Source organism: Mesocricetus auratus, unplaced genomic scaffold (genome assembly GCF_017639785.1).
Source record: "Mesocricetus auratus isolate SY011 unplaced genomic scaffold, BCM_Maur_2.0 Super-Scaffold_100031, whole genome shotgun sequence".
Lineage (NCBI taxonomy): Eukaryota > Metazoa > Chordata > Mammalia > Rodentia > Cricetidae > Mesocricetus > Mesocricetus auratus.
The window spans coordinates 17,618,356-17,640,443 of NW_024429212.1; the positions used below are offsets into that span (position 1 = coordinate 17,618,356).

General features: G+C 46.1%; 2 protein-coding genes across 8 annotated transcripts in view; one reads left to right on the plus strand and one right to left on the minus strand.

The window, feature by feature from the left end:
- Gak (cyclin G associated kinase) overlaps positions 1-5,616 on the minus strand; it is a 55,697-nt gene extending 50,081 nt beyond the window's left edge. For all 3 annotated transcript variants that reach the window (XM_013118614.3, XM_013118613.3, XM_005077410.4), the window contains exons 1-2: positions 5,363-5,616; positions 682-743 (exon numbers count right to left, since the gene is read on the minus strand). In XM_013118614.3, the coding sequence (XP_012974068.1) occupies positions 682-743; positions 5,363-5,507 (207 nt within the window). In that variant the 5' untranslated portion in view covers positions 5,508-5,616. The remainder of the gene's footprint in view (positions 1-681; positions 744-5,362) is intronic.
- A 129-nt stretch (positions 5,617-5,745) lies between these two features.
- On the plus strand, positions 5,746-21,729 carry Tmem175 (transmembrane protein 175). 5 transcript variants are annotated; one of them, XM_040733440.1, is made up of 12 exons: positions 5,746-6,216; positions 11,196-11,231; positions 12,435-12,696; positions 12,871-12,909; positions 15,437-15,531; positions 16,864-16,915; positions 17,126-17,161; positions 17,669-17,752; positions 18,090-18,254; positions 19,325-19,403; positions 19,706-19,841; positions 20,915-21,729. In XM_040733440.1, exons 3-12 carry the CDS (start codon positions 12,553-12,555, stop codon positions 21,579-21,581), a joined length of 1,497 nt encoding a protein of 498 aa, XP_040589374.1. In that variant the 5' UTR covers positions 5,746-6,216; positions 11,196-11,231; positions 12,435-12,552; the 3' UTR covers positions 21,582-21,729. The 5 variants fall into 5 exon arrangements, with proteins under 5 accessions (XP_040589374.1, XP_005077468.1, XP_021087089.1 ...); XM_005077411.4 differs by having other exon boundaries at positions 5,748-6,216; positions 15,434-15,531; XM_021231430.2 differs by lacking the exon at positions 11,196-11,231 and having other exon boundaries at positions 5,748-6,216; positions 15,434-15,531.
- The last annotated feature ends 359 nt before the right edge of the window (positions 21,730-22,088 follow it).

The window sequence follows — 22,088 nt, forward strand, 5'->3', positions numbered from 1 at the left end:
AGATTACAGGCAGTTTCCGAGGAACACTGAGTCTCAGAGGATAGTATACCATTTACCTGCATTTGAACATCTGATCTCACAGATGTTAGAAGACTTGAATGACCTTTATACTCCAAAGAACCAGGAAAAAGTAAAAATAGGCCAGAGTAAAACAAGACAAACAAGGAGGAAGAGTATATACTCAGCAAAAATGGGCACACATCTTGGACTGCCAAAACCAGCCTGAGTCTAGGCTTGCCTATTAAAGCAGAACTGGACCCACTATGTCTCAAGGACACCAAGATCTAGAGATTAGAGATCCCTTCCCACCACATTACTTTAATCCTACTTACAAACATGCTATGAATGTTAATTTGATAAATGGCTTCTGAACTCTTCAAATTCCTGGCCCTTATTTTGACACATGGAGCAGAATGGATGAAATCCACAGAGGGTCATTCCCACTCCTCCCTCCAAAACAGACCAGCTCCCCAGGTACGATAGGGAGCTACCAAGAGAGTTCTCAATGTAAGCTAGAGTTGTGGGCATAAGAGCAAGCCCTGAGACAACTGAGGAGACAGGATTAACAGACTGAAACTGACCGATATGCACAGAATAACAGAGATGCACCCTTGAAAACAGCCCAAGATATATTTACAATAAACTAAAATCTCCATAAAATTTCAGCTCATCAGTTTTTACCTTTAATGCATACTCTCTGCCACTTCCCAGATCTTGAGCTTCATAAACAAATGCGAATCCTCCTGAAAAAAAAAAAACAAAAAACTGTCAGTCAGCGATACCACTTAAACTTAGAAAAACCTTTATTGAATAAAATAGAAACCAAATTTTGGCCATGGATAGTAATTACTTCCTACAAAAAACTGCAGCCCAATTTCTATGTCACAGCCCTTTACACCTTCTGCTCAGAGATAGGGAGGGAAAGTATAAGTCAGACCAGCAAATAAAAAGAAACAGAAAATCTGCAAAACCAAAAGCAAGTACCCTGAAAATAAGTAAATAAAACTGATGAATTCTATCTGGGTTATCAAACACCAAGGGAGGCTAACGCAAATAGAAAAACATCCAAAAGAAGAAAGTGAATTTTGCTGCCCTAACATCCAAAGAGAAAAAACTGACCAGTACCACTTATAAAGATGAATCTAAGAACTCAGTAAGTTTGTGATATTTTGGATTTTTAAAACAGGGTCTTGCTATGTTGGTTCTGAATTCATTTTCTCTACCTCAGCCTCCCCAATGATTCATTTAAACAGACAGTCCCATCATAAAATTTAAAACTGCAGGACCAGAGAGATGGTTCAGTGGTTAAGAGCACTGGCAGCTTTTCCAGAGGTCCTGAGTTCAGTTCCCAGCACCCAAATGGTAGCTTCCAATCATCTATAATGAGATCTGGTGCCCTCTTCTGCCATGCAGGAATATATGCATACAGAACAGTCTATATAATAAATAAATCTTTTTAAAAGACAGAAAAAGAAAAAAGAATTTTAAACTGCCAGCAAATCAGGACTAGAAAGAAACTTCCCAACCTTATAAAAAGAGTCATGTGGGACCAACAGCAGCAATGCTACTGGTAAAATGACAACAGGAAGAAGGCTAAGGTGCATATTCACATCACTGATACTCAATATTATTCAAGAGACTTTTGCCAATGCAATTAGACAAGGAAAAGAAAATCAACAATGGCACCCAGAACACAAAAGTAAGCCTTTATAGTAAGATGAAAAAAAACATGATTGACAAATTATAATGATGTGTAAAGCGATCGTCTATGTAGCAAATCTGGTAAAAATCTCAAAAAGAAAAGAATAGAGAGAAAAAGAGAGGAGGAAGGAAGGAAGGGAAGAGAAGAAAAAAGGCAGACTGGCAAGATGGCTCCGTAGATAAAGGAACTTCCCACCAAGCCTGATACCCAAGCTCAATTCCCAGAATGTGCATTGTGGAAAGAGAGAAGTGATTACTGCATGTCATTCTCTGATGACATGCTAAGCATGACATCCCCCCACCCCACCCTCCCAAGAAAGAAAGAGAAGGAAGAAACAAGTGACGATAACTACTTTAGGAAGGCTGTAGGATACAAAAACAAGTTACAAAAACCAGAGGCTGAAGAGATGGCTCAGCAGTTAAAGGCACTCTTGCTCTTGTAGAGGACCCAGGTTTGATTCCAAGGTTATGGTTGGTCCTTAATTCCAATTCCTGGGGATTGGATGCCCTCTTCTGAACTCCACGAGTACCATGGATGCACACAGTACTTACATACAGGCACAGTCATACACATAAAACAAATTTAAAAAAATCAGTGAAGACTTAGAACAAATTCCAAAACGAGTAGAAAGCTATCTGGCTTGATGGTTCTGCCTATTTCACACTCCAGTATCAAATTAATAAAAACTATGACAACAAAGCATGGTGTACCATAAACTCCTCTATGACAAAACCTGACATAAACTGATAGGAGCAATTTGCCTACAATGAGAATATTAAAGAGACATAGCAATATATTTGACTACAGAAAATTTTTCTCAACCCCTCTGGGAGCATCCCATGATACAAGCTCATGCCCTGAGTCATCTTTCAGAACCTGAAGAATTGTGAAGTTGTTAAGACCTTCCTCCTATTCCTTTAAGACAGCTTGGATCCCAATGACCCAAGTTCAGGAAACTCATTTAAATAATATATGCAAAATACTACAGATTTCTTACTGTCTCAATTAAAAAAAAAAAGTAAAATACCACATTAAGCCTAAAAGGAAGAAATCTATGGCTTACAATTACACTGGTTATTCTTTTTTTTTTCTTCAAAATTTTTTTAAATTTTAAATAGCTTGTTTTACATGTCAATCCCAGTTCCCTCTCCCTCCCCTCCTCCTGCACCCCCCACCATCCCTCCCATCCTCCCACCCTATTGCCAATTCCCCCCCTATACACTGGTTATTCTTATTCCTTTCTGGGCCAGAGAGCAGAGAGAATGAGCTGTTCTGCACAGACAGTGGCTGCCCACACTTTCTGGTTTTTCATCCTGGGTTCTGTGTGGCCTGGGTTAGCGTCCTACTTTATACAAATCTCCCCCTCTTGCCAATCAGGACCACCTCCCACCAGAAAGGGCCTCTTGGCCGCCCGGCCAGGTGGGTATACAGAAGGGCCCCACTAGCCCCTTCTATAGGGCAGCCCTCCCAGCTCCCCTATAGTTCACATTACTGTAACTGTCCCACCCCAAGCTGCCTCTTCCTTCCAGTATCTGAACATAAGTCTTAACTTTCCTCCACATGAAAGGAAACCAGGTCTGCCTCTTCTCCTTCTCGGTTTGTGAATTGGATCCAGGGTCTCATACATGTTAAGCAAGAGCTATATCTCTGAGCTATATCTCCAACCCTTTTTACTTTTGTTTGTTTGTGGTTTATTTTTCTTTATTTGGAGACAAGGTTATTCTGTAGCTTTGTAGCCTGTCCTAGAACTACAGAGATCTGCCTGCCTTGGCTTCCCGAGTGCTGGGATTAAAGGTGTGCACCACCACAGCCTGGCCCTTTTCACTTTTTGAGACATCATCTTACTAACTGGCCCAGGTTGACCTTGAATTCTACCTAGGTCAGGCAGACCCTGAAGTTGGGATTTTTCCGGCCTCAGACTCCCAAGATGCTAGGATTATAGGCCTGTGCCATCAGTCCAGGGTTGAATCTCCTGAAAAATCAAGGTCACTGCCTGGTATCTTCAGAATGAACAAACTGATCTGGCATCATCTTCGTCATTCCGACAGATGAAAGGGTACATCACAACATACCATGCTGTTAGTGGAGGTACTAAATCCATTTCTGAAGGAAAAAGTGCCAGAAGTCTTCTCACCAAAGCACATTCAAATCTGTTGATGTCCACAGTAGAGAAAATCATAGGACAAAGCTACTGCCAAAACATCCCCTCTGCCCTTCCATAGTAAAGAACAATGAACAAGTTCCCTGCCCCCACTAAGCATGAATGGCACCGACAACTTCAATAGGGTGATTCTCCAATACTGAGAGCTACTTTAGACTTGGTCAAGCCACTCTTCCCTGAAGCTATTTGGCAGAGCGTTAACTATGCTTGGCAGGTAAACTTCACAGCTAACGAAGCCGGGCACACTCCAGGGTAATGGATGGGGGAAAAAAAGGCACAGTGGCCAAAGATATGGCTCAGAAGTGAAGAGTATTTGTTGCTCTTGCAGAGGCTAGAGCAGCATGTGCTGCCCAGCATGCACACGGAGGTTAACAACTGTCCACTCAGTTCTAGGAGATCCAATGCCCTCTTCTGGCCCCAGCAGACAATACACACGGAGGATGCCCAGAGATACAGCCGGCACCCACACACAGGGGAAAAAAAATAAAACAGAGGGGGGGGGAGGGAGAGAGAGGGAAGGAGGGAGGGAGGGAGGGACAGACAGAAATCACAGAAGAGAGAACAGGATTCCACACATACCAGTGACAGATCCTGTGTGAGGAACAGAAAGGAGGTTCAGGAAGCTACAAACTAGACTGATTTCAGGACACACGACTATGGCATTGTTTATCAAGCAAGGTTCTTAATGTTTACAGCTACTGGCTTTGCTTCCTGCAACTTTTAAGATGTCACATACAGAAAGATTCAAGAGGTGAGGCAAACACTAAGCCATACGAGAAAACGAGACTACAAGGCCCCACAGTCTCCCTCACCAAGCAGGGGGATTGTTGCGAACTATAGGGATCCCAAGAACCCTGCCATCTCAAGACAGTCCCCTAGGTGCAACAGCAACCCGAGATATGATACAAAGAATAATTAGCGTATGACCCGGGAGTGACTGGGCTCACCTCCTGACTCCACCTTTCAACCTTTTGAACTTTTTTTTTAATACGCCCCAGTCACAGCCTTAGCCCCAGACAGAGGTGGTCCCTCCAATCCCAGGCCTCCTTGACCGGAAAACCACCTGCTAGCATGACCCTAGTACTAACTCCACCCTCCAGGAAGTGTTTAATCAGGACGCAGCCTACCCTCAGCAATCATTTCCAAAGGTCCTTACCCACAGGACCCTGTGGTCACCCTTCCTTGCCAGGCCCCACCCCGACCTGACTCACACCCCAGCAGTGTCCCTTGCACAGCGATGACCTGATCCACATGCCAGCAGTGACTATTCCCACCGGCCCTGCCCACAGAGATAACTCCCCGCGGCCCTGCTCGGACCCACACCACAGTAGCGATTCTCCCGGGTCCGGGCTTGACTCATAGGATCCCGGACACGATCCTTTAGCTTCCCCTGCCCCCAGCGGTGACCCTCGCGAGCCCTGACTCGAGCCACACCCCAGCAGCGACCCTCCCCAGCCGCTCCTGTCCCCCCCCCTCCCCGCGGCCTGGCGACGCCTCACCTTCGGCTAGGACCCGCCGCACCCGCAGACGCAGCTCGCCCAGTTCCACCGTCTGCCCCACGAAGTCACTCTGGTCACGGCCCGCAGCTCCGCCGAGAGAACCAGGGCCGGCCAGGAAGTCCAGCGCAGACTGCAGCAGGGACATGGCGGCGGCCACTCGGCGGCAGCGGGAGCCAGGCTCCGGCTCCGCACTGCCGGGTCAGCAGCTGCGGGAGAACCACCCGGCCATCTTCCGCCCGCGCCGTGACGTAAACCCGAGAGCAAGTAGCGTCGCGACGCCGCGGCCCCGCCCCCGACGCAGCAAGCGGAAGGGCGCGCGTTTCCGCAGAGGCGGCGGCACGCGCAGGCGCAGAGGCTTCGGTCCCACGGTGGGGGTCCAGCTGCGGAGAGGAGGGGGGTGGGCGGTCTCCATCTGGCCCTCACCTCGTCCCGTCGCTTCCGCTGGCTGGAGTTGCGACCGCTCTTGCCGGGTCCAGGCTCGGTGACTCCGGGGGAGGGGAGGGGGCGTCTCGGGACGTTGGGCGCGTGCTGCGGACAGCCCCAGAGCCCGCCGCTCGCGCCTGACGCTTCAAGGTAAAAGCGAGCCTGGAGCCCACCCTAGGGTCCCTTAATACCCGGTTGGGAAGAGGAGGTTATCTGTCAGGCGAGCACCCAGTCGCTGTAAACCACAGACACCGTCCTTATGTGGTTTACATAAGGCTTGGGGGAGAATGAACTAGTTGCCAACGTTAAAACTGAAAAAAAACGTTAATTTTAAAAGAAACAAGGCTTCACCACGTGTGTAGAAAAAACACCTGGCGGTACTGGACCCAGAATCCTGTGTGATGTCAGCCACCTAGAACTGCCCGCTTCAGGTGAGACAAAGTCTTGGGATCGCCTTACCTCTGTGATTCCTGAAGCTACATGAGTTTGCAGCCCCTTGTGTAGAAGTATGTGTTTTGGGACTGAAAAGTTGACCCTCAGAGCTCACGTCAGCATCTTAAGACCTTCCCGGGATTGCACGTTATTAAAGATAACCCTCGGGAACTAACTGCCTGCTCTCTTAAAAAGTCAAGTAGGAAAGAAATGAGAAGAGGGGTCGTTAGCCACCGTGACGTAGGCGGTAGGTGAGCACCGGGTTTCATGAAAATGGTGAGGTGGAAGCTATGGACCACACGTGGCGTAAATAAAGAGCTGATGAAGTAGAGAGGGTACCTGGAGGTAACTGAGGAGGTTTGTGGAGCAGAGTGTGGGAGCTAAAAGGGCATTGTGGTGTTGACATGTTCGTAGGCCCAAAAGCCAATGGGAGTTAAGCCTTCCTGGTACAGCAGGGAAGAGCAGTATTATCCTGTAGAAGAGTTAGGACAGTCAAGTCACTTCCAGATGTGGGATATTTAGTGTTTGGCATAGAAAAAGGTACTTTTCTGTAAGAAAAGCACTTCTAAGAGGCAGAGAGGAGGAAACAGGGCTTGCCGTTGCAGGTAACTTCATGTTTTTAATGAAGTGAAGTTGAAGGAGTCTGTTGGTGGCTTCAGATGTCACTATACAGAAGGAAAAGAAATCTGAAAGCAAGAAAAAAAAAGTAGGGAGTCCAAGGCTTAAGCAGAGTTCAAGAGACCCAAAACAGCTATTATGAAAATACCTCATAAATAATTCACTGGAATGCATAATGGAATTTGAGGTCGTAAACCCCTGCTGGCATGACCTAGGATACGTTGAAAATTCCTTTTCTTTTCCTTTTGTTTTGTTTTTTTGAAACAGGCTTTCTTTGTGTAGCCCTGGCTGTCCTGGAACATGCCGGCCTAGAACTCACAGAGATCCGCCTGCCTGTGCCTTCAGAGTACTGGGACTAAATAGTGTGTGCCATTACCACCCAGCGGTGGAAATTTCTAAATCCCATAATTACTTTGGAAACCAGAGTCTTCGCAGACTAATTATTTCATAAATATAGATCACCTTTATGGCATTGTAGTAGATGCCATACTGAGAGCATCTTATGTCTTCTCTCCTGATCTCAGCTCATGTATGGGCATATACAAATAAAGAAACTGAATCTATGCTCCTACTCCACCAACACATTCTCTTGTAGTAGATTTCATAGTAAAGGGTATTGCCAAAAGAGTAAGAGAATTATCTTATAATGATGAAGGGATGGTGTCCTCAAAAGGATATATCAGGGCTGAAGAGGTGGCTTGGTGGTTTAGATTACTTGTGCTTGCAGAGTGAGTGCTGGGAATTGAACCTGTGTCTTCTGCAAGAGCAATGCAACAAGTGTTCTCTTTTTGGTTTTTCAAGACAGGGTTTCTCTCTATTGCTTTGGAGGTTGTCCTGGCACTCGCTCTGTAGACAAGGCTGGCCTCGAACTCACAGAGATCCGCCTGCCTCTGCCTCCCAAGTGCTGGGATTAAGGCATGTGCCACCAACGCTGTGCTGCAACAAGTGTTCTTAACTACTGAGCCAACTCTTCAGTACCAATTATGTTATGAGTAATATGGTAAAGTATGCATGCATGCATGCATGCATGCAAAAAAAAACGGACTTGTTTTTAGATAAGATTATAAACATGGGTTCTTCCCTACATACATGCACACACCACACCATCTTGTGTGTGCTGCAAGCATATACATATGTGTACACCAGAAGTCAACCCTGGATTTCTTTTATCGTTCTCCATCTTTGTTTGTTTGCTTGTTGTTTGTTTAGATGCAGCATTTCTCACTGAACCTGGAGCTCATGGCGTTGCTATGCTGGCTGGCCAGTGAACCACCAGGGTCCTCTCTTTTCAGTGCTGGGGTACAGGAGTGTGCTCCCACACCTGGGTTTTATGTGGGTGCTGAGGATCTGAACCCAGATCCTCATGCTTGCATAGTAAGCACTTTGGTCACTTGGCCATCTTGCCTCCCTATTTTAGTCATTTTTAAGTGTACAGTTTAGAGGTACTAAGCACATTCACGTTCTTGAACAGCCATCACCATTACAGAACAATTCATCTTGTAAAACCGAAGTTTTGTTCTCATTTAAACACTACTCCATTGTCCTAGCCTCTGGACATTTTACTTTGTTTATGAGTTTGACTGCTCCAGGGACCTCATTAAATGGAATCTTGCTAATTGGTGTTTATATAACTGACTTGCTTCAGTTAGCATAAAATGTTTAAGATAACATCCGTGTTGTGTGTCAGAACTTCCTTTTTAAAGCCGAACAATAGTCTGTTGTAAACAGATCTATATGTATATAAGGATACTACATTTTATTTGATGTTTGTGATTATTCTGAATAAGTTTCTATGAGCACTGGTACACAAATACTTTAAAAGTCTCTGCTTCTCGGCTTTCCATTCTTTTGAATACCTAGAAGTGAAGTCACTTGACCCTGTAGTAATCCTATCTTTTTTTGATCACCTGTCATATTGTTTTCCACAGTAACTGCATCATTTGATGTTCCCCCCAGCAGAATACAAGGGTTCCAACTTGCCAACAACCCTATCAGCACTGCTCATCTCCATCTTTATTACAGTTATCCTAGTAGGTTATGTCTCATCATGGTCTTAATGCAACACAATGATGTTCAGTCTCTCTTAATGTGCTTATTGGTCAGTGACAACTTCTTTGGCAAAATGTGTACACCCTTTGTTCGTTTTAAAAATGCCATTGGGTTTTTTTATTTATTAAACTTGAATTTTATTTAGGTTTGATTTTTAACAAGTGTGTCCAGGAGAGAGCCCACAGGAAACAGTGAAGCCCATGCAGCAGGTAGGGCCCTCCCAGATGCCTGAGGAAGGAGCGTGTTTCCTCCCTTTTCTTCCTCTCTTCACTGCCCCTGCAGGGGCTTGGGAAGAGACAGAGGCAGGGAAGTGGACTGGTCCCAGTCTGTATAAGTGGTCCTTGGGGTAAAGGCTTATGAAGAGCAAGGACTCCGACTCAGACCTGGGCTAAATGGGAGAAAGGGAACAAAGACCATTTTCCAGAATCCACAGATTTCTGGATCCGAACTGAATTTAAAAGAAGTGGGAGGGAAACCAAACCGCGAGTAGCACCCACTCCCTTTCTCCTACCAGGGCTGCAAGGGAAAGAGGCAGGTCGGTGCACCAAGACCATGTCTCCCCTCATTCCTGGTCAGGGAGGCTAGGTGAAAGGCAGGGTCTCCCCAACAGTTAGAAAGAGTGAGAAAACAAAAATATATTGTATAGGAGTTCAGGTAGGGGCTGGAGAGATGACTCAGATGTTAAGAGCACTGACTGCTCTCCCAAAGGCCCTGAGTTCAATTCCCAGCAACCACACGGTGGCTCACAACCATCCGTAATGAGATCTGGTGCCCTCTTCTCAGACATACATGCAGGCAGAATACTGTATGCATAATAAATAAATAAATCTTTAAAAAAAAAAAAAAGAGGAGCTGGAGAGATGGCTCAGAGGTTAAGAGCACTGACTGCTCTTCCAGGGGTCCTGAGTTCAATTCCCAGCAACCACATGGTGGTTTACGACCATCTACAATTCAATCTGGTGCCCTCTTCTGGCATGTAGGCAGAACACTGTACATGTGATGAATCAATAAAAAAAAAATCAAAAAAAAAAAAAAAAAAAAAAGAGTTCAGCTAAGGGCCCAGCCAGAGCAGAACCATGCTGGGGAAGGGGTCTCTGTAGGCTCTGCTGCCACCACTGCCACCCTATCCTGGGAGCCGGTTATTTTGCCATGGCCTTGATTGCAACAGCTGCCTCATCTGTCATGGCAGACTTAGGATCTTTTCTCCACAAATATACTTCTCAGTCTCCTTGGCAAGGTCTCCCTCAGGCAGATAAAAGTCCTCATACTTTTCCCACTGTTCTGGAGCAGGTATAGGTACCCGTCCCAGATGCTCGTCAACTAGGAGTAGGGACATCCTTGTTAGGAGTTGATAGGCAGATATCTTTATATTTCATCTCAGTGAGTGTATCACTGCCAACCAGGTGGACCTTGGAATGATCATGATTGCCAGTCTCTGAAGCAGACATTTTGACCATTTTACATGGCTGGTCTTTGAGTACCACAGAACTTTTTGTTTGTTTGTTTATTTGTTTTACCAAGACAGGGTTTTTCTGTATTGCTTTGGAGCCTGTCCTAGAACTCACTCTGTAGACCAGGCTGACCTTGAACTCACAGGGATCACCTAAGACTATCAGAAAACACAGATACTTAATATTCATAACAATAACAAATTTACCATTATCAAGTAATAATGAAAATAATTTTATGGTTGGGGACTGCCATAATATGAGGAACTATATTAAAGACTCACAGCATTAAGAAGGTTGAGAACCACTGATATAAAGAGTGAGCCTTAAGTGAAAGTAAACCAGAAGTACAACCAAAAGCCATGCTGCTACCCATGCCTGCCCTTGCCAGCCAGGCACCACCTGCTGCTTGTCCTGGAGCTAACAATAAACCTGTTCTTGTTTGTGTTTTTGTTTGTCATACATATTTTCATTATCACAACAAGGAAGATGACATAGAACTTACTTTCTGTAGCTGCTTTTTCTTGTTTCTTCTCAGCATTGTGTTTTATTTGTATCCCTCACAACATTAATGGCTTAATAATTCTCATATTTTTATTTTTTTGTTGTAACAAACCTTGCTTCAGTGCAGAGTCTAGTCATGCCCCTCAGATCCAGCTGCTTCCCTGTAAGGGTGTTCAATGTACCTCTAGAGTTGTTACTGACTGCCAGTTTAAATATGACCCCTGTTGCTCCCTAATATAGCCAAGTGTCCTCCTCACATTCTAGCTAGCTTTTGACTAAGGATCTTTACCATTCTAATTGGTACCTCATTGCTTTCCTTGATTACTAGTAAAGTTGAAATTTTTTTCTTTCTTTTGCAGTGCTGGGGATAGAACCCAGGACATCATATGTGTAAGGTAGGCTGTCTCCCACTGAGCTGTACTTGGCCTGAATGCCTTATACATATTTTTTTGCAACTTTTATTTTCCTATCTGGAGATTGCTAGTTGCCTTCTTTGACCCCTTTGTTTTTATGCACCATCTTGGTGAAGACTTGTGCTTGATTGCTAGGGCCACATGCCACATCGCCCCCTTGCCTCTGATCATGTGGTTCCTGATGTTAGGTCAACAGCATCCTCCTCAGAGCAAGCCAGCCATACTTTATGTTAAAGGAATCGTGCTTGTGACCACCCTTCCTAAAGCTTGACCTTTCAAGTCCCTGGCTCCTATTTTCCCATCCTCCCAGAGAGTGCCACTACCTCCTACCCTTGACTGTCCCTTTTTCCCCTAACTGTGCTGGTGACTCCATAGTCTTGCATTCTTTACAGCCTCCTTTTCTCACCTCTGCTGCCTGAGGCTGTCCTTCCCATGTCTTAGTACACGTGTCCAAAGCAAGGTACATTTATGTTGTTGGGCTGGTTGGCCTGCCCTCCTGCACCCAGGCACTAACTTCCGTCTTATAGTCTCGGGACCTGCTTTCCCAGTGTACCCTGCTTGGGCAGACATATTCCACCTTACCCCTGGTCACAGCTTCATCCCTCTGACCATCCTTGCCACACTCCTATCCTCTCTCCCATGATTGCAAATGGGGACTTTGAAAACACTTCCCTGTGGCCTACCCTTCCATATCCTATAGCTGCTGAGTGGTTCTCAGTATTTGTGCCGCTGGCTTCAGTATAGAATACAGATGGATTCCAAGGCTGTACTTTAGTCCTTTGCTCCTGTGGCACAAATATCTCCCCTCCCCAGAGAATGAATGGTTCATCTGCCATCTCATTTGTCTACCCAGAATTGTTTTTGAACAACCTAAAAACATCCCAGACCCTGCTGTGAGCTAAGGTAGTAGCAACCCTCAGCAGCATTATCTTTAGCCAGGATACATGGTCCAGCCTGACAAAGCAGCTTGTAGGAGAAACTTGGAGTCAGATTTCAGGCCTTCCTTGGTACCATGGTATGCTGAGCATATACCCTGTATCATCAGTGCTTTCCCACTGAGACAGAGAATGTATCATCCCAATCACAGAGCTCACTGATGAGTCTGATGCTGATACTCTTAGCCTGTGGCTGGGAATCTGAAGGGGTTACCTTGTGAAATGTCTCTTTCTTTGTCTCCATACCTAGCCCTTGTCTCTACATTGAAATGACTGAAGTCCACAGGCTTGGCCACCCGGGACATCCCACTGATACGCTGAGAGCTACACTTCTTCCCAGGCTGCTGTGACAACTTGGTGGCCCCACCATGTCCAAGCCCCAGACTGAGGAGCAGGCAGTAGATTCTGAGGGAGACTCATCCCTGCACAGGAGAGACGAGGAAGGGACCCAGAGCTCCCACCGCATGCTGGGCTTCAGTGATGCACTGCTATCCATCATTGCCACTGTCATGGTCAGTGTGGGGCCCACCTCAAACCCACCCCTGCCTTCTACAGCAGCCTCAGATGCCCAAGCCTTTCATGAAGGTGGGGCTGCCCAGCAATCGTCAAGAGCCCTCATACCTCTGCCTCTGAGGATCCACAACCCAAGACGTATCTCTTGGTTATTTTTGTCTTTATTCCTTTAGATCCTGCCTGTGACCCACACAGAGATCTCACCAGAACAGGTAACAGGAACAGACTGGTTTGTACAGTGAGTCAATAAGAAAACCCAATCTGGACTTGGAGAGCCAACCTCCCAATCTGCAGGCAACAGAGCCCAAGGCAGGGTATTTGTTGAGAGGGCAGGACATCTGTGTTTCCTCCTGGCAGGATATGCACTTAGAGTCAGGGCGGGGGGGGGTGCCCAAGCACAGGGTCTTGCAAAGGAGACATTTCTATCTAGGTGGACAGGTAGTGATATCCTCCATGTCCACCCCACCAACCATCCTGTGTGGGTAGCAAAGAGCCTTTTAAAAGTGTTTCCATTTATATCCAACTTTATGGGTTTTGGGGATGGAGGGGGCTTTGAGTCAACAACATGTAGCTCCTCAGTGAAGCAACTCTGAGACTTGGATAGCACTGAGCTGCCTTTCTTGGTTTCATCCATGTAATTGGCATGCCACCATACAAGCCTCAAGGAGGCAGGTTGCAGCAGCTCTACTTAGCTGGTCCCACAACGGTGAGGTGTGCTTCTAGCCATACCTGCAAGCTGAGGTAGATCTTTGGGGAGGCCCCAGCACTACTGAGGTTTTTCTTTTGAGCTATCATTACAACACTGGTGTAGTGTTATGAAAAATTAAACTTTAGAGACCTGAGCATCAGACTATACTTGTACTGTGCTTAAAGCTGTTCTGATGAGAAAGTGTCTGCTGGTGACTCGTCTACATAGCAAGCTCCAGCCTAGTCAAGGTTACATACTGAGAACCTGTCTCCAAAAACCTAAAAAAAATTAAAAAGCATAGTGAACAGATACTTAGTGTTTGCCTAGCCTACATAAATGAGGCTGTAGTTTTAAAATTTGTTGTCTTTGTTGTTTTTCGAGACAGGGTCTCACTGTATAGCCCTAGCTGTCTTGGAACTCACTAAGTAGACCAGGCTGACCTCAAACTCACAGAGATCTGCCTGCCTCTGCATCCCAAGTACGGAATTAAAGGTATGTGGCACCATGCCTGGCTTCTGTCCAATTTTTAAAAAGAAGACTTAACTTGCAGGCCTGGTGGCAAATTGCCTATGATCATTAGCTGCTCTGGAGATTGAGGCAAAAGGTTTCCAAGCTCAATGCCAGCATGGGCAATTTAGACTTTGTCTCAAAATAAAAAGTAATACAAGCCCCGGTGTGGGAGTTTTGTGCCTTTAATCCTAGTTCTTGAGAGGCATAGGCGGTAGATTTCTGTGAATTTGAGGCCAGTCTGGTCTACACAGTGAGTTCCAGGACAACCAGGATTATTGTAGAGAGACCCTATCTCAAAAACAGACAAAAAATCTGGGTGGGGTGGTGCAAGCCTTTAATCCCAGCACTCACAAAGGCAGGTGGATCTCTGTGAGTTTGAGGCCAACCTGGTCTACAAAGTAAGTTCCAAGACAGCCAGGACTTAACAAAAAGAAACTCAGTCTTTTTTTTTTTTTTTTTTTTTTTTTTTGGTTTTTCGAGACAGGGTTTCTCTGTATTGTTTTGGAGCCTGTCCTGGAACTCGCTCGGTAGACCAGGCTTGGTCTCGAACTCACAGAGATCTGCCTGCCTCTGCCTCCCAAGTGCTGGAATTAAAGGTGTGCGCCACCACTGCCTGGCTTTTTTTTTTTTTTAAAGAGACTCAGTCTTAACAAACAAAAAACCCAGAAGTGAAAAGCGATTTGAGAGTATAGCTCAGTGGTGGAATACTTGCTTTGTATGTATGAGGCCTTGAGTTCCATCCCCAGTGCTGGTGGGAGGGAAAGAAGGGAGAAAAAATAAAAACATACAAACAAATGTTTGCAAGGGCATTTGATACCATGATTCTGAAATGAAATTTCAAGTCATTGATCCAAAGAAATACTTGGACAAGAAGAACCAACAAAGCCAATAAACCAGTCGGTTTATTGAGTATATTTAAAAGGTATAAAGTTCTTGCCTCTGAAGATTGAGGTTTCTTTTCAGTGCACTCGTTTCTGTTCTAGCCATGACCCCTTGAGTGGTGTCTATGACTGACCCATGCTGCTTGTAATCTCACTGGGGACGTTTAGAGTGTCCCTGCCTGTGACTGTGCTAAATCTAAACTTGCTATAGCCTAGATGTCTATGTGCCTCCAGAATTCACATGTTGGAACTTAAACCCAAAGTGAACACTTTAGAAGGCAGTTAATGGTCCTCTAAAAGGACTGATGCCTTTTGTCCTTCATATCCCTTATATTGTGATTGTTGAGATGCTAGACTCTCCCCAACAGCAAACCCGCTGACAGCCAGGACCTTTTTCCACTTGAGGTGATGGTGTCAGCCTGTGACACCCAAGGAATCTATTGCTTTAGGAAAACTGCCTGCAAAAGACACCTTTATGGGTGGAGGTGGGATAAGTGTGGTAGAAGTTAGCCTGGGAACAGGCACAGACTGTGTACACTTTGAGGCTGGGAAACTGCCTAAATGTCTCTGTGCATTAGGGTAAGTCTTGGTGTTGAAATGACCACTGTTGGGTCACATGTGTTACTTTGTTCTAATGGCAGTGTTCTTTTCATACAGCAGTTTGACAAAAGTATACAGAAACTTCTAGCAACTAGGATTGCTGTCTACCTGATGACATTTCTAATCGTAACCGTGGCGTGGGCAGCACATACCAGGTAAGGAGTCAGACCTTTAACACAAGGTTCTCATTGTCATGATTTGCTCAGGGTAGGCAAAGGAGGGACAGGAGGCTTCCTTAGGTAGAGCTGGGCATGTCAGAGTTGCTTTCCTGGCTGCAGATCAGCATGTTCAAAGGAAATACTCTTCAGATAATGCTGGGAAAACATCAACAGCAGGCTTCTGAGGCCCAAGGAACCTGTGAGGAACTTTATACATCTGTTCTGCATCCTGCTTTGGGTGCTCATTTACACACATGGTCTTAGTACCATCAAGTAGGCAGCAGAACTCCTCTTTGGGATTGCAGCTCCCTCTATTTGGCATATTAAGACTTCAACCCAAATGAGCCTGTGTCATGACATGAACTAGAGGTAGCTTCTAGAGTGAGAATGCAATTTCAGCTGAATCCAGTCCAAGAAAAGGCCATGTGCTCAGAATTGGATGGGTGGTACCCTGAGCCACAGTCAAAGACATCGGAGAAAGCTTCGGGATTCTTGGCAGCCTATGCTTATTTCCATTTTGCTTTTTATTTACATTGTAGTATCTCCACATAAAATCACCTCTCTGTTAAATAGCAACTTCCAACAGTGTAGTGTATGAAATCTTTAGGGGGAAAATTGAGAAAAGAATATTCCCTTTCTTCCGAATGGATTTTAGACATAATTAAAAATCAAGTGTATTGTACAATAGAGTTCTAGCTCCATATCCCCAGAGGCTGATTCCCATTAAGTGTGGCTGCACAAAGCTCACAGGACAGGTGGCCACAGCCACCCTGCTAGTCCTGCTGTTAGCAGGACCTCCCTGGACAGTTAAAAATCCCCTACCTCTGTGCAGAAGTCTTCCTCAAGGCTTTCTATGAAAACATTGTCCCTAAGAGCTACCAACTGGACAAGTGATTTCTATAAACTGTTCCTTAAATAATGGGAAGAATGTGTGGAAAAGATACATGCTTCCCCACATAAGCTATTGAGTGTTCTGACTTTCATAGACTAGATAATGTTTATAGTTTTTTAAAGTTTAGTTTTATTTTGTGTTAGTGTATGCACGTGTGCGGGTGTATGCGTGCCAAAATCAGAGGATAGCTTGTAAGATTTGGTTCTCTCCTCCTGTCATGTGGGTCCAGGGATCAAATTCAGGTTCTCAGACTTAATAGGAACCTTTGCCTACTAAGTGTTCTCATCAGTCCCACTAGGTAGTATCTTAAATTTGACCAAAAGTGACACCTTCAGTGATATTTTAACTAGAAAATACTGTGGGAGGTGCATTTGAATTTTAATATTATTGGAGCCATATTTGAATGATGGCCCATCTTCTCTTTTTCCTAATTTTAGATTGTTCCAGGTTGTTGGGAAAATAGATGATACACTTGCCTTGCTCAACCTGGTGAGTTATTGGTGTTTAGGTATGATTTAGCCTGGATTCTGCCCATTCCTGGAAGCTCCTCAGCCTATGGGGTCAGTCTGTCCAGGACAGGGGCACAGGCTTCTTGGGTCTAGCCCCACATTCCTATAGTATATTACTGCCTTCCTGGAATGTCCCGTACTCTCCAGGCTCTCTGGTGACTGTGACCTTCTTCCTTTTCTTTCACGATAGGCCTGTATGATGACCATCACCCTTCTGCCCTACACAGTGAGTAAAGATAAAATCTCTGCACACCTCACTGAACACATCGGTGTGTGGTAGTTCTCAGAAGTGCAGGTTCAAGACCTGGACTATAATTACAGATGGGAGAGAGTCCCAGGGAACTGGTGGTTGGGACTGAGTAGAGAAAGGAGTTAGGGCTACTGGAGGCAGAGGCCACCGCGAGTGTCCCTCATCCTCCTTGCTCCCACCTGTCTCTCCATAACCCCCACTAGCCGATGAATAAGCATTTAAAATTCCAATGTAGGCTGTAATGCAGATAATGCAGATCTGAGGGATTTTACATGTTAGTGATGCTGGCTTGAAAAGCATAAAGCAGTGAGTGGCATTTCTCTGATGGAGAGCTGAGTGTACCCATCCCCAGCCCCATACCGCTGTCCCCACACTAGGGCAGTCTTCTTCCCAGTGCTCAGTACAGAGGCAGGGAGCTCATTCTACACTACCTCAGAGCCTAGCTCTGATAGCCTTTGGGGGGGTTTTGGGTTCTTTTGACAGTTTTCTCTAATGGTGACGTTCCCTGATGTGCCCTTGGGTATCTTCCTGTTCTGCGTGTGTGTGATTGCCATTGGATCTGTGCAGGTAGGGGCATAGGATATGGATGTGTGTTTGCCATGGGGTGTGCAGGCTAAGTGCCAATATCCTGATCTACATCTTGAGTAGCCCAGTCTTACCCATAAATGCACCCAGGATTTGGCATGCCCAGGGCTTCACAGTCTCAGAATAGGATGAGAGTTTCTACCCTCTTCTTGACCCCAGCCTCTCAGAACATCCCAGGGTAGGAGGCTATCAAGGAGGACCCTCTTGCTCCTAATCCCTAAAAAGGTGTATGTTGGCTCAAGGGTTAACTGGTGCTCCCTCTACCTGCTCTTGGTGCCCTATAGCCTGTTTTGTTTGTTTTGTTCTGTTTTGACCACAGGCGCTGATTGTGGGGTATGCTTTCCACTTCCCACACCTGCTAAATCCACAGATCCAGTGCTCTCCACACAGGGCCCAGTCCCGGCGGCACATCCTGCGCCTCGTCCTCCGTGGCCCAGCGCTCTGTTTTGTCGCAGCTGTCTTTTCCCTCTTCTTCTTCCCCTTGGTGAGCACTGGGAATCTCAGAGGAAGTCTTAGCGCAGTCAAAAAAAATCAAGGATAGCTAACAGGAGAAAGAACAGGCAGTGCTGAAACAATTTTTTTTAGAGCAGATTGTAGGAGCTGGCGTGAGCAGGGTCAAACTTAAGTACTGTGAATGTACACTGAATTTTATATTTTTGGTTGTGAGCCTAGCCTTTAACGACTGAGCCATCTCTCCAGCCCATACATTGAATTTTAAACCAAAGTATTCTAAGAATTGGGAAAGTAACAAATGCTAGTTACTTTAAATGTTTGGTAACAGGCATAATGAGCACCCTCACACATGCATATAAACAAAAAAATGATGAAATGTAATTTAAATTAATGAATAAGCATTTCAAGAACATTCCAGGTTTTAAACAGATGAACTGATGAAAGCCTGTGAGCACTGCAGATGCCATCCTTACAGCCTTGGGAGGTCATCTTCTTGTGTAGGTGGGATCCAGAGAACCCAAAGACTTACAAACTAGAACAGAACTGTGTATGGGAAGCATCTAGCCAACCAGATCTTGACTGGAGAGGTCTCAAGTGAAGTTTTAAGTCTATTCCCATGGGTTTCTTAGTTGGAATTCTTTTTTTTGTTGTTGTTGTTTTTTGTTTTTTGTTTTTCAAGACAGGGTTTCTCTGTATTGGAGGCTGTCCTGGAACTCGCTCTGTAGACCAGGCTGGCCTCAAACTCACAGAGATCCGCCTGCCTCTGCCTCCTGAGTGCTGGGATTAAAGGCGTGTGCCACCAATGTCCAGCTTAGTTGGAATTCTTATCTTTTGTTGTTGGGCTGTTTCCATTCTTTATGTATTCGGGATACTAAATTCTCACAAAGTACATGGCAAGTCTGCGTTTCTCCTTTATGATAGTCCTTCCTTTTGGGATTGTCCCCTTACATACAGTTCATTTCCATAAAGGACAGTTCTCTGGATTTTCCCTTTGTTGTTCCTGCCGCCCCTCCATCTATGGCAGAAGAGTGGGACCAGACTTCAGGTGTGAGTGTCCCCCATTCCCAGGGAAACACCCTGACCTGTTATTTCTTTTTGCAGTCATATGTGCTGATGGTGACTGTCATCTTCCTCCCTCATATCAGCAAGGCTACCACCTGGTGCAAAGACAAGCTCATGGGTAGGTGACCAGGCACAGCACTACAATAAGCATGTTGGAAGGTTTCACTGGATTTCAGGCTACTCCCAAGGAGTGGGAACAAGGCATCAGTGTATGATGACTCAGGGCTGGCCCTTCTGGGCTCAGCCCAGCTCTGGTGGTGAGTTTGCTGGGCCCTGGCTGCGTCCTGCCCCATAAACATCTTTGCATCATTTCCCCTTCTGGCCTATATATTCCTGGTCCTTGGAGAAGAGGGCAGTGATAGCCACACCGGCCTGACAGTCCCCCACCTAGGCTAGTTCCTTCTCTTGGCATGTCCACAGGCCACAGGGAGTCTCCAGCTCACAGTGTGGAGCCCTTCAGTATTGATCTGCATGCACCTCTCAGCAAAGAACGGGTGGAAGCTTTCAGCGACGGTGTCTATGCCATCGTGGCCACACTCCTCATCCTGGACATCTGGTGAGGACCCCAACTCTGCTGTTTTGGCCCATCTCCCAGGTTTTAGTATGTCTTTGAGTGTCTTGTCCTTAGGAACTCCAGAAAGGTATTACTCAGTACCAGCTTCCCCTTGGGTACCTGTAGATTTATGTAGGCCCCCTCTTCCCTAAAGGTCTCCCATCCAGTTGCTCTCAGCCTGAAAGCACAGGTGCTATCTGTCCTGGAATTACTCAGGCACCTCCCTCAGGCCTTATCTTCTTCCATACCTATATGGCTCTTCTATATGGCCTAGCTCTGATACAGTACTGTTGGAGCTCTAGTTTGGGTGCTCACTTTTATTTCTAAGTGTCTTCCCCCACCACCTTTTTTTTTAAAGCCTCTTGCCCCACTGAAGCCTGTGGTTCCTCAGTCATACTCCATTGCATTTACTTTATTAAACATGTTACAATTCTGGTTTTAGATGTTGCATCTAACACTATGATTCTGATAGTTTTGAGTAGGTTTTTCTACTATGATTTGTGAATTCTTATAAGCTAAAAGTAAATATTCATTAGTACCTGATTTCCTCAGGCCTTTTTGCTTCCATTCTGCAGCCAGGGCCAAAGGACTCACATTTAAGAGGCCATGGTTAGGGCAGGAAATTCTAGCCAAGAGAAGGCTGCCACCTCCTCTTCCCTGGAGTCTTACCTCTTATGACAGTCCTCAGGCTGGAGAAAACAGTGGGTACTTGGGTGTGCTGTCATTCATGTCCAAGTAATGGGTTCCCATCCCTAGACTCTATGCTCCTATTACAGCCTGCAAGATTCAGGATAGCTGTGGGGCTCTCTGTTTTTAGGTGTCCTACCCTCAGAAGGCTGGCCCTGGCCAATGAACCAGAACTACTTGTCAATTCCTGGCTGTCAGATAGGGCCACCAGTTCACAGAAAATATACAGGACTGGTTAAATTTGCATAAACTGTTTAGTATGCTAAATATATGTGGCACATAAGGAACATTTGTATGCTAAAGATCACACATCATTAATCTCAAATTCCCTTATGGTGCTTGGTCTACCCCTGTGGCTATTAAAAATGGCATCTGTTCATACTTCCCAGTGAGGACAATGTTCCGGATCCCAAGGATGTTCAAGAGAAATTCAGTGGCAGCCTCGTGGCTGCCCTGGGTGCATATGGGCCACAATTCCTGGCATACTTCGGCTCCTTCGCCACAGTGGGTCTGCTCTGGTTTGCCCACCATTCTCTCTTCCTGCATGTCCGGAAGGCTACACAGACCATGGGGTTACTCAACGTACTGTCACTGGCCTTTGTGGGTGGCCTCCCACTGGCCTACCAGCAGACCTCAGCTTTTGCCCGACAACCCCGTGATGAACTTGAGCGTGTGCGTGTCAGCTGCGCCATCATCTTCTTTGCCAGCATCTTCCAGTTTGCCATCTGGACTGCAGCCCTGCTGCGCCAAACAGAAACACTGCAGCCAGCTGTGCGATTTGGTGGGCAGGAGCATGCTTTCATGTTTGCCAAGCTTGCACTGTACCCCTGTGCGAGCCTGCTGGCCTTTGCTGCCACCTGCCTGCTGAGCCGGTTCAGCACAGCCATCTTCCACCTCATGCAGATCGCAGTGCCCTTTGCCTTCCTGCTGCTCCGTCTCCTTGTGCGCCTCACCCTGGCAGGCCTTCAAGTCCTGTGGGACCTCCGGCCAGAGCACCCTCAGCCAGGCCAGGGTGAACCCGAGGCACAGTCTCAGCTCTTGCCTGCCCCCTGCTAATGCCAAGGAAGCCACATGTGCCCATTCCAGGCACAATGTAAGGGGTCCTATGGGGATGGCTTGGTAGAAGTGTTGTGACCCGGGGCTATGGTTTTATTGACCTGAGTATTATGTACATTGTCAAATATCGAGATCTATTTCAAGAGTATGAACATTGTTCACATTTTGCAGTGAGGGGTTTCCTGGGAACAGTTTTATTGCTTTTACCCGTTTACTTTCCTCTTTACCCCCGTGCACAACACTGCCAAAAGAATTTACCTGTCTGACTAACCTGACTAAGCTGCATGGGGCCATCACTAAGGTCTTGTTTGAGGCAGTAGTGCCCAGCCAAGACGAGAAGACCATCCCTTTTCCTTGCTGTGACCTGCGTGTGGCCACACAGGCCACCCTTGTGCTCAAAGGCTTCGGGCGATTGAGTCCGGCTGAGGAGTCACAGAGCTCCCTGGTGGGACTGGCAGCTTATCTGCCAGTTCCCATACCAGGCGTTGGACAAAGACAAGAGGCAGC